The sequence below is a fragment of the Pteropus vampyrus genome, unplaced genomic scaffold (assembly GCF_000151845.1).
Source record: "Pteropus vampyrus isolate Shadow unplaced genomic scaffold, Pvam_2.0 Scaffold330, whole genome shotgun sequence".
NCBI lineage: Eukaryota > Metazoa > Chordata > Mammalia > Chiroptera > Pteropodidae > Pteropus > Pteropus vampyrus.
In genome coordinates, this window is record NW_011889111.1 from 1046131 (window position 1) to 1058699 (window position 12569).

The 12569-nt window shown below is 36.1% G+C and overlaps 1 protein-coding gene across 1 annotated transcript in view; it reads right to left on the reverse strand.

Annotated features, from left to right (window-relative positions):
• The window catches only part of CUNH8orf88 (chromosome unknown C8orf88 homolog), a 22702-nt gene extending 15457 nt beyond the window's left edge, over positions 1–7245 (reverse strand). The window contains exons 1-2 of the mRNA XM_011378097.2: positions 7152–7245; positions 5424–5497 (exon numbers count right to left, since the gene is read on the reverse strand). Of these exons, the coding sequence (XP_011376399.1) occupies positions 5424–5497; positions 7152–7224 (147 nt within the window). The 5' untranslated portion in view covers positions 7225–7245. The remainder of the gene's footprint in view (positions 1–5423; positions 5498–7151) is intronic.
• Between the last annotated feature and the right edge of the window lie 5324 nt (positions 7246–12569).

Sequence of the window (12569 nt, forward strand, 5' to 3'; positions counted from 1 at the left end):
CTTCAGGCCACACCAAATCACTGCCCACTTACCGCCACAAAAGACATGCCCAAAGGTTGGACTCAGCAGGCACCAGAGCCCTGCTAAAGCAAATCCGTTCCAAGGGGTCAGCCTCTACCCAACAGCTCAGCCACCGCAGTCATGGCCAGCACTCACCACCAGTCAGCAACAGGGTCAGTTTCACCCACTGACATGCCAATGGCAATCCACACTCAACAGCAAAAGGAAAGCACTCACATGACAAGCACCACTGGAGCACTCGACTCCAGTGCTGAGGGAGACTGCAGCGCTGGGCCCACAGCACACCTACTACTTCAGCCCCTCCGGCAAGATCGGTAGACAGAGCAGATCTACCTACCAGTAAAAACAAACACAGGTGGCCAAAATGAGGAAAAAAGAAACATGTTCAAAATGAAAGAGCAGCTCAAAATTCCACAAAAAGAGACAATGGAGACAAGCCATCTACCAGACTACAGAGTTCAAAACACTAGGTTGTAAGGATGCTCAGTGAACTTAGGGAAGAATAGCTGACCTCCGTGGAACTTCAACAAGGAGATAGGAAACATTAAAAAGAGCCAGTCAGAAATGAGGAATACAATAACTGAAATGAAGATGACATTAGATGGAATCGACAGGAGATTTGATGAAGCAGAAGATCGAATCAATGACTTGGAAGACAAGGTGTTGGAAAATACTCACACAGGACAGCAAAAAGAAAAAAAATTAAATGATGATAGTTTAAGGGACCTGTGGGACAACATCAAGAGTAACAGAGAGAGAAAGGGATTGAAAACCTTTCTGAAGAAATAATGAGAGAAAACTTCCCTAACCTAGCGAAGGAAATAGACATTCAAGTCCATGAGTCCCAAACAAGAAGAACCCAACGAGGCCCACACCAAGACACATCATAATTAAAATGCTAAAGATTACAGACAAAGAATCTTATAAGCAGCAAAAGAAAAGCAGTTAGTTACCTACAAGGGAGCTCCCATAAGACTGTCAGCTGATTTCTCAATAAAAACATTGCAGGCCAGGAGGGACCACAAAATAGGCAAAGTGATGAAAAGCCAGGACCTACAACCAATATGACTCTACCTGGCAAAACTATCATTTAGAATCGAAGGACAGATAAAGAGGTTCCCAGATAAGAAAAAGCTAAAAAAATTCATCACCACCAAACCAGTATTACAAGAAATATTAGAGACTTCTTTAAGAAGGGGAAAAAAGATGAAAAATGTAAATAACAAAATGGCAATAACTACATACCTATTAGTAATTACTTTAAATATAAATGGATTAAATGCTCCAATCCAAAGACATAGGGTGGGTGAATAGATAAGAAGACACAAACCTTACATTTGCTGCCTACAAGAGACTCACTTAGATTGAAAGACACACAGACTGAACATAAAGGGATGGAAAAAGATATTTCATGCAAATTGAAACAAAAAAAGGATGTGATAACAATACTTATATCAGACAAAATAGACTTCAAGGCTATACCGAACAACAAGGGAGGACATTTCACAACGATACAGGGATCAATCCAACAAGAGGATATGACCCTTGAAAACATCTACACACTGATGTGTGTGTGAGCACCTAACTATATAAAGCAAATACTGACGGACATAAAGGGAGAGGTCGAGGAAATATAGTTATAGTACAGGACTTTAACAACCCACTGACATCAGTGGACAGATAGCCCAACGGAAAATCAACAAGGAAACAGTGGCCTTAATTGACATTAGATCAGATGGATTTAAGTAATATTTTTTAGAACATTTCACTCACAAGCAGCAAAATATATATTCTTTTCCATCGCAAATGAAACATTTTCCAGGACAGACCATATTAGGCCACAAATCTTAATAAATTCAAGAAGACTGAAATCATATCAAGCATCTTCTCCAATCACAATGATATGAAACTGGAAGTCAATTACAAGAAGAAAACTGAAAAACAAACACAAAGAGGCCAAATAACATGCTATTAAACAGAGAATGGGTTAACAGTGAGATCAAGGAAGAAATCAAAAGATACCTTGACACAAATGACAATGAAAACACAACGACGCATAATCTATGGACACAGCAAAAGCAGACCTTAGAGGGAAATTCATGGCAAGGCAGGCCTATCCCAAGAAATAAGAAAAATCTCAAATAAACAATCTAACCTTACATCTAAAGAAACTAGAAAAACAAAGCCCAAAGTGAGTGGAAGGAAGGAAATAATAAAGATCAGAGTGTTAATAAACAAAATAGTCTACAAAAACAATACAGAAGGCCAGTGAAACCAAGAGTTGGTTCCTTGAAAAGATAAATTGACAAATCTTTAACCTTTTTTCTTCATAAAGAAAAAGAAGAACCAAATAAATAAAATCACAAATAAAAGAGAAGTGACAACTGATACCACAGAAATACGAAGAAGTATAAGAAAATACTATGCACAATTATATGCCAACAAATTGGACAACCTGAGAAAAAAATGGAGAAACTCCTAGAAACATACAATCTTCCAAGACTGAATCAAGAAGAAAGAAAATATGAACTGATTACTACTAATGAAATCAAATCAGTAATCAAAAAATTCCCAACAAAGTTCTGTACCAGATGGCTTCACAGGTGAATTTTGCCAAACATTAAAAGAATTAACACCTATCCTTTTTAAGCTATTCCAAAAAATTCAAGATAGAACGCTCCCAACTACAAGGCCACCATTACCTTGATTCCAAAGCCAGACAAAGACATTACAAAAAAAAGAGGCTGGTATCCCTGATGAAAATAGATGCCAAAATCCTCAGCAAAATATTAGCAAACTGAACTCTGTAATACATTAAAAAGATCACACACCTTGATTAAGTGGGATTTATCCCTGGGCTGCAAAGTTGGTTCAATATCCACAAATTAACATGATACACCACATAACCAGAATGAAGGATAAAAATCACACGATCATATCGATAAATTCAGAAAAAATGTTTGACAAAATGCAGCATCTATTTATGATAAAAACTCGCAGCAAAGTGAGAATAGAGAGAATATACCTCAACATGATAAAGTTCATAAATTACATACCTAGGGTAACATCATACTCAATGGTGAACATCTTAAAGCGTTTTCCTTAAGATCAGGAATAAGATAAGGAGGTCCACCTTCACAACTTCTATTCAACATAGCATTGGCAGGAAAACAGACACAAAAACCAATGGTAGAGAATTGAGGGCCCAGAAATAAACTCACACATATATCGGCAACTAACTCATGACTCAAAGCTAATATACAGTGGAGAAAGGAAAGTTCTCCAGTAAATAGTGAAACCAGACCACTATTTTACACCATACCCCTAAATTAACTCAAAACAGATTAAAGACTTGAAGTGGTAAATCCTGAAACAACAAGATATATAGATGGCCAATGGGCATATAAAAAGATGTTCAACATCACGGATTATTAGGGAAATGCGAATCAAAACCACAGTGAGATATCACCTCACACCCGGGAGGTAGAATGGCTATTGTCGAAAAAAGAAGAAACAACAAGTGTTGGAGAGGATGTGCAGAAAAGGGAACCCTCGTGCACGGTTGGTGGCACTGTACATTGGTGCCGCTGCTATGATAAATGGTACGGAAGTTCCTTAAAACGTTAAGAATAGAACTATCATATGATTCAGCAATTCCTCTTTTGGGCATTTATTTGAAAAATACGAGAGCACTAATTCATAAAGACATGCACCTCTATGTTTGCTGCAGCATTATTTACAATAGCCAAGATATGGAAAAAACTTAAGTATCTCTTGACAGATGATGGATAAAGATATATATTCATTTGTGAAAACACGGACAGACCCTGAGGGTACTATGCTAAGTGAAATAAATCTGAAGGAAAAGAACAGAAATCATATGATTTTACTGATATGTAGAATATAAAACAAAAAGTAACACACAAACTAATGAAACAAAAGAAAAACAAACTCATAAAGAGGGGATGGGGGCGGGAGGAGGGCGAACTGGGTAAAGGAGGAGTCAAATCTATGCTAATGAAAGGAAATCAGACTTTTGGTGGTGAGCACACAATAAAGTATACGGATACCAAATTATAATGTTGAACACCTGAAATTTATATAATGTTATTAACCAATGTTACTTCCATAATTTTTTATTAAAAAGATTTAAAATTTCTGAACTAAAACATTACAAAAAAATAAGTCTCTCGACCATATTCCCAGGAAATATTTGCTGTGCATGTAAGAAAAATAATTAGAACCCAGAATATATTTTTTAAAAAATATACATCAAGAAGAAAAAGTTGACCACCCCCCAAAATGGACAAATGAAAAGAATTAGCAGTTCACAAGACTAAATCCAAATGGCCAAATTAAACATATGGAAAGATGCTCCACTTCACAAATAGAGAACTAAAACTTAAAACCAACAAAAAGATATGATTTCTCGCCCATTACATAAGAAAAAAACGTTAAAGTCTGACAATAACAAAGCAAGAACGTAGAAAAAGCAGAGCCTTCATGTGTTGCTCATACAAATCTCAGTGGAGAGTAATTTATCAGTGTCTGATGACCCAGTAATTCCACTGCAGTTTAATACTGCAGAGAACCTCTCAAACATAAATGAAATGTAACATATACTCAATGTTCACTGTAGCATTTACTATAAAATAGAAACGAGTACCATGCCCATCAACAGAAAATGGAAAAACATGGCATATTTATACATATGATTCTTCTGTATCATCACATATAGAACAGCTGTGTTCATTTTAATAGTTGTCTAGTATTCCATCTCTGAATATACCTATGACTGTGCATGCATAAGCTACTTCTGGAAGTATCTAGATCAGAAATTGGTATAATAGCTACTTCTGTCCGAGGAAACAGGTGACAGGGGAGACAGAGATTGGAGGGAAACTTTTCAGTAAATTCCATTTTGTATGTTTTGAATTTTAAACTTTGTAATTATTTTAGTCAAAAAATTAAATTAGAACCTTTAAAATATAAACCTAAATGTGAAAAAAAAGGCAAAAACAATATTATGTATATAAAACAGTTAAAACAATTCTATTCATTGTAGCAAAAGTATTAATATGTTCATGAAAACAATAACTGAAGATAGTTATCTTGGAGAAAGGCGGGAAGGAAATGGCTTGGTGGAGGGATATATAGGGGTTTTACCTATATGATGTTTTTTAAATTTTCTGAAACAAATATAGCAAAATGTTTAGATTTGAAAATGCTGGGCAACAGGTATAATGAATGTTTTACCCTCTTTAATATATACTTGAAATATACCATAAAGTTTTAGAAAGTATATAAAGCACTTAGCATAGTACCTGGCACGCAACAGCCATCTAACAAATATCACTCTCCAGTCTGTAATGCTTCATTGCATTATAATTTCTAAGACTTACTCTGTTAACTCCACTTTGTAAGTACTGAGTGTTGCATGGATACTCATTTTGAAAGTTGAAAGGGAATACTGCTCCTGTTAGGAGAGAGAAAAAGAAAACTAATTTAAATATCCATGTCTTCAATAAATGACCTAACAGCATCTAAAAACCTGAATTATCTGGGATACTCTAGGCACTGTCTGAAAATGTTTTCTGAAGGCTCAATCATTCACCACTATGAAGTGGCAGTCACTGTCTTAGGGGATGGGTGTGTCAGTGTGAAGAGTTCAGAGATAAAAGAGTTCACAGTCTATTTTAAAAGTCAAGCTCATAAATAATGACTATAATCAAAATAAATAAGTTCCATAAGAGCTACAGAGAAATGCTAGGGGAGAGTTGAGTGGGCTTTGAGGTACGAAGGAAGGCTTCGCAAAAGGAAATAATTTAATCTGGGTCTTGAAAGAGATTTCTTTGGGGACGTGAGGTAGACAAGGACTATAGAAGTATGTAGAGAAAAGCCAAAAATAATTTACTAAACTTTGTCTAATAAAACCCTACTCTTGTCTGGATCTTAAGAGGATATGATTTAATGAGAGAGCAGGGCTACCATCCCACCCCCATTAACTCCTGTAACAGTCTTGTAGGGAAAGGATCAATGAGAAACAATCTGTACAGACGAGGGACTGGAGGGCAGTGTAGAAAGGCAGGTCACAGAAAGGAGCTGCTGACAATGGCTCTATATCCTTCCCATCAAGATAAAATCCGAGTCTTGACCCTACGCCACTGCTTCTTCAGCACATGAGACGGACACGGCATCAGCATTGCTAAGCCAGGATCTAAAAGATCCATTGATTTAATGTCTGTCTTAAGTCACAGCTGTCTTCAAAGGAAACGTGACCAAAGTGGAGATATCTTCCTGATAGGAACCACAGACGGGAAAACAAAGGACTGAGGAATTGGTGCCATTTGTATATTTTCTGCCTCACCTGTAAACTCAATAAAAGGGCTATTTTTCCTTTTACTAAGTAGCCCATTATTTAGTTGAACTCATGGACTAAAGAGAATTCATTCATACACACACACACACACACACACACACACACACACACACACACACCCTAAAGTAGAATATAGAAGCCATTCTGGCAATAAGTAATAAAAAAAATGAAATGGTTATTATGCCAATTAAAGAACTAAATACAAAATATTTTAAAAATTTGTTCAAAAGGTTAGTTTTATGGGAAAAAGAAAAATTTTCAACTTTGGATATATTTTGTTTGTTTGTTTAGATTTCTTGAGAAATTAGCTATGTTTCAACTCCAGCACAGCCCCTAATCTATAAGTTTTGTTTTGTTCTAATCTTTTATTTTTCTACAGTTACACGTATTTTTTTAAAAAGCTAATTCTCTCTACGTCATGACTGCTCTGCAGTGATCAATCACAGGGCACTGAAAGTTATTCTGAAAGAAGACAGTTAACCATAAAAACAAGACATAAAAAAATACACACCAAAAAATACACAAAGTTGCTCTCAGATCAGAGCTATTATTCCAACATTTGTTGGTCTGGTAGACTATGAAGAATCCTTTTCTTTAGTAACACCTTTAAATTCTTCCAAGGAGATCAATAGTTTTCATTATTTCTTTAAATATCCACGGTAAATAATTACTTCACCTATTATTTAGACTTTAAAATACTAATTAGCCATCAACCGATTAATATTTAAAGATGTGTACCCTATTTACTCACCGGGAGGAGAAGTCAGATGGCGAACAGGTCTTGCTGGTTGAAGCGGTTTACCAATCAATTTTTTGGTTTCCATTATCACAAAGACCTTGAGGTTCCATACTTTAGGAGGGAAAAATACATTTTTATCTTTTAAACAAGATAACCAACACGCTTTTATATATAAATAACCACAACATTCATTTGAAGATACCTATTTTATAAGGTAGAAAACACAGAAGCATTTAAAATAATATACTACAACCTTAGACCCCTTTACAGCATCTGTCACAACTGAACATTCTCTTTTAAAATATTTTCCTACCTTAACTTCCCTCTTTTTTTGGTTTGTTTCCTATTTCTTTGCCTCTCCTAATTTCCTCTCCTGATCCTTCTTCTTTACTCCAATTAAATTTAGGAATTCTTCCAAATTTAGCTTTGGTTCTCTTAGCTAACCTCATCCATTCTCGTTATTGCAACTATCACATGATAGATATCCAGCATCAACCTCTTCTTAAAAATTTGTTTATTTTTCCTCCTGTATTCCTGAAGATCATCACCAACTCCCTCAGACCACCGTTAAAGACACCTTCAGTTTGATATTCTAAATTAGAGCCCACACACCAAAAACCAGTCTCTAATGCCTGTCCATTCTACTCCCCGAACCTCTCTCAAATCTATCTTCTTTACTCCCACCACTACTCTTAGTTCCATAGTAGTTCTTACTTCATCTCCCTGGTCACCCCGTCTGATCTAAATATTCCCTCTCCCTGTGTTCCTGGGACAGTGAATATGTCCACATCATGGTATTTAGGGAAGACTGTTCTACTGTAATGGCTAATTTATTTGTCTTTTATACTAGGCAAAAGGGAGAAAAAAGATTCTTCTTAAATTGAACAAATTGGTGAATACAGCCTCTTTTCTCTCCAAACTATAATCCCTTTACACACACCCCTGCTTAAACTTCCGCTCCCATCCCCTCCTGGATTATTAATAGTAGAAACAGGAGCCAGCATCCATGTGCCATGCACAGCAAACCATTTACCTAAGTTAAATTATTTAACATTCAGGAAAACTCTATAAAGTAGGCACTATTATCAGTTAGAGCTCAGGTCTCAGGTCAGCCTCCTGGGGTCGCGGCATGATTCTACCACCTAGTTACAACAGCCTCCACCTCCTCGGTTCGATGTGAAGTGCCAGCACAATGCTGGGTCCACAGTAAGAGTTCAATGAATGTCAGCTTTAGTTTTTTATCCCAATTTTAGATAAGGCTTAGAGAAATTAGGTAACTTGCCCAAGGTCACAAGAGTCTAGGAAGTGGTGGCTATGCCCGTGCCCAGGCTTCAGCCAGCACCCGACAGGCAAGCTAGCTCTTACCTTTCCTTTCAGCTCACAGCCAGGCAGAGCTGTCTGACTTCTGGTTCAGTGCCCTTCTCGCGCGCACAAAGCCTCCTGTAGCCGCTTCCATGGGTACTTACTGCACTGGCTGCATTACTTGTTATCTGACTATTACATTACAGCCTTGTCACTGAGGTACATCTCCGGTGTCCACCAGTGTCTAGCACACAGTGGATGTTCACTAAATTGTTGAATTCATAAATGTTATTTTGTTGCACCATACAGCTGAACATTCAGGTGCTCTGTCTGGAGGTCCTTTATTCTCCCTGCTGCTCATCTTCCAAATTGCTATTCATCCTTCAAGACCAAAGTCAAGTTCTTGCTGCTTCCTTAGAAAATATCCTCACATCTCAACAATAACATTAAATAATAGTTCACATAGTTCTCTAGTTCCTAACAAACAGTTAACAGTAAAATAATAATAACAATAACAACTTCTCTGTCTTCCTACACTGGCCCCTACTATATTTTATCTCTCAATTTTCTAAAATTTATACTAGTATATTTATAACAGTCATACCTCAGAGATATTGTGGTTCCGGTTCCAGACCACTGTAATAAAGCAAGTATTACAGTAAAGCACTAAAGTGAGTCACAATCTTTTTGATGGTGGAGGGTCTTGCCTTCCATTTATAAAATAAAAACCAACTACCTGTGAAGCGCAATAAAACGAGGTATGCCTGAACATGCCTGTTTGATTAGACTGAGGTAGCTGAGGCCAAAAAGACTAGACCTTATTTATCTTTGTATCCTAATATCTGCAAACCCAGTTTTACTAAATAAATTTATAAATTTAAATACTTCCTAAATATAACTAAAATCGTCTAATGCCTAATTGGGACACAGTTTTTCAAATGTTGATGCCTATCAAGACAGTCAAAAGCAAAACTCCACCTGACCTGGCACTGGCTCACCCAGAAAGAACTGAAACCACATGCTCTCAAGCAAGTCATCGGTCTCAGCAACTGTTTCCCTATGTATAAAATAGGGTTAGTAACGGCCTTTTAGCTCCAAAGACATGCTTTCATATATTGAAAAATACCTTTGGATGTAATTCAAATGTTAAAATCATAAATCTATAAACAACCTCTCAAAGTCAACAATGATAAATAAGCACAAAATAGTTACTTTTTCCTGAATTTTAGAGATAAGCAAGCCAATACACAAGTTAACATCTATCTAGCTTTGTAATGTGTCTCTTAAGAGATATTTTAGCATGGATGGTAACAACCTTCTAAACTAAACTAATGCTGTATTTGCTGGCAATACAACTTTGATATAATAGGAAAGAAAAAAGTTATAAGCACACATAGCAAAAAAAAAATACTTCAAATGTATATTAAATATTTTCTATGGGGAAGGAAATATTTAAAATGAGGACCAAAAAGCAATCTAATATTGCCTAATTTAATGTTTATCCCAGCCATTTTAATTAGGACCCTAATACTAGCATGCAGTAACTTTCCATCCTGTTTCCCACATGAAACTAATGAATCAGAATACAATCGAGTGCTCTGGCACACGCTTTCTTGTTTTTCATTGCTCAGCTGAAACTGAGTTGATAGGTTGTAAAGTCTCTTCCAGTTGCTGAGCAATGCAAATCCACAGTATTCAAACCAGGGATTTTCAAAGGTTGGGGAGTTACAGAACTATCATATGATTGTGCAACACAAGTAAATAAGTGAAAAATAAAAGAACTTTTAGTACAATCTACCCTTTTCAATTTCTAGTAGGAAAACTACAACAGAGGCTCCCAAGTGCATAGACACTGACATTATAGGGAATAAGTGTGGGGGACATACTACATAACAGCATCATGTCTTAAACAGTGCTATTAAAGGAAAAGGCAAGTATTTGTAAGTAATGATTACTATAAAACTGATCCACAGGATCATAATCTATGAAGGACAGAACTCCACAAACCAAAGCCTAATTCTCAGTTTATATTAAAAATAATACAAGATGTAAGTGAACTATAAAGTCAGCACATAAAATAACATCTTAAAAGCTAATGCCTGCTTCACGCACTGAACATAGAGCTCCCATAGCTTCCTTTGGAGGGCAGGCATTTCTATCAACTGTGAGGAAAAAAAAAAAAATGGCTGCAAAAGAAACAGAATCCCACCTACGGCATTGGGTAGCAAGTAGTGAACCTACCATAAAGTTGTCTTTTAAAATATAAATATATAGTTATGTGGTATAAATACTTTTTAAAGGAAATCCTGATCCAAGTCTCAGAAAATTCATTCTGTTAATACATGCTGAGCAATGGTTAGTGAATAAAGCTCTTTTTTCAAGTTTATACTTAACAAATCATCTTACAAGACTGAGTGGTATGAATAGAATATTGGTCTGCCAGTCAGGAATCTTAACTGTTGGCTGTTCTACATCTCACAATACTAATTAAATTTTAGTTTCCTTTTTCTGTTTTTTGGTTTTTTTTTTAAATCAAGTTAAATATAAATCCTAAAGACCCACCAATTCAGAAATTACAAATTAATTTAGAATTTTCTACAATATAGTACATTGATAATAAGCACACACTGACCAACTTGGGCACAATCTTATTACCCAACACATACTATTCTTTATTTATTAAAATTCCATTTTTTGAGGTCCTATTACATGCCAAATGCTCAACATATATTACTTTCATTTCGTTTTGAACCATGCATTTACTGCTGTAGAAAATCATTAGTAGTCACTTTACGGATGAGAAACCAGTGACTGAGAAAAATAACATACTCAAGTTCACATAGTTAATAACTGGTACAAATGAAGACCTGACTATAAAGTTCATGCCCTTATCTGTAAACGTGGGTGTTTGGTGAGTAAAAGAAAGCCCTCTGACTGTCCACTATTCACTGTGGACATTTCCTGTATGGATACAAAAATTTAATTATGAGTAGGGACATCTACGTATAAAGCCTTGCTGAATAAACTGGTATGTGCTAATAATTTCCAGTTCCTCAATTTACAAGTTTTCTTAGACTACTAAGTAAACTATGAGACGATTACGCTTTCCTCATTCTTTAGACATGGTACACGGCCATACTAATCATAAATCACAACATAAGAACTATACTATGTACCGTATTTAAAAGCTGGGTACCATAGTTAACTTTTCCAACTTGAAATTTCTTTAAAAACTGCTGATGGTTCCACTGCAGGTGGGTGATAAGTTCAGATAAAATTAAAGAAATAAGCTGAGAGAAGTGAAAAGACCAGCCTTTCATCTACCTCACGTATATTGCCCACATGAAAATCTGTTAAGATTTTAGACTTCAAAATAGTACTTTTACAAAGTGAGGCTTCCTTGAAACTGAATGCCGCTTGTAAGTTAACAGCACATCCAAGCATCCCTCAGAGACACTGCAGGTTGGCTTCCAGACTGCCTTAATAAAGCAAGTGTCCCCAGAAAGCAGCTGTCATCTTTTCGCTCACAGAGGGTCTTGCCTTTGATTTGTAAATAAACGCAACACTTGTGAAGCGCAATAAAACGAGGTGCGCCTGCGCTGATAAACGGACAAATGTAAAGTAACCAGGAAAGTATGCGGGAGTTACTCAGGTGATGAAAGGCCTTTGATATCAGGTTGCTGTACTCAAGAAAAATCAAAACCAAAATATAAAAAAGTCCTAAGTTCCATGATATTTTCCTTTCCACGCCTTCTCTTTACGACTGACCCCAATATTTTTTTCTCTGTGAAGCATCTTTCAATACAAACACAATTTAACATTTAGGTGGCATAAAATTTTCCAGGTGCTTGTAGTTATCATACCTGATGTAACTGTCCCTTTACAGTTTGTTTTTTTTTTTAACAGCTTTGCCTAAAATATCAGTAATTAAAATCTTTGGATACAAATGTTGAATCATCGTGTTGTACACTTGAAACTGCTCCACGTCAATTTTTTTAAATGGCATCTCTTTACACCTCCAGTAACCATTTCATTTTTTTTCTGTTAATGACCCCACATGGCTTAGGGCTATTTTTTCCTACTGGGTTTGTTTTCTTTTTGAATATAATTTCATGTTATTAGTTGTTA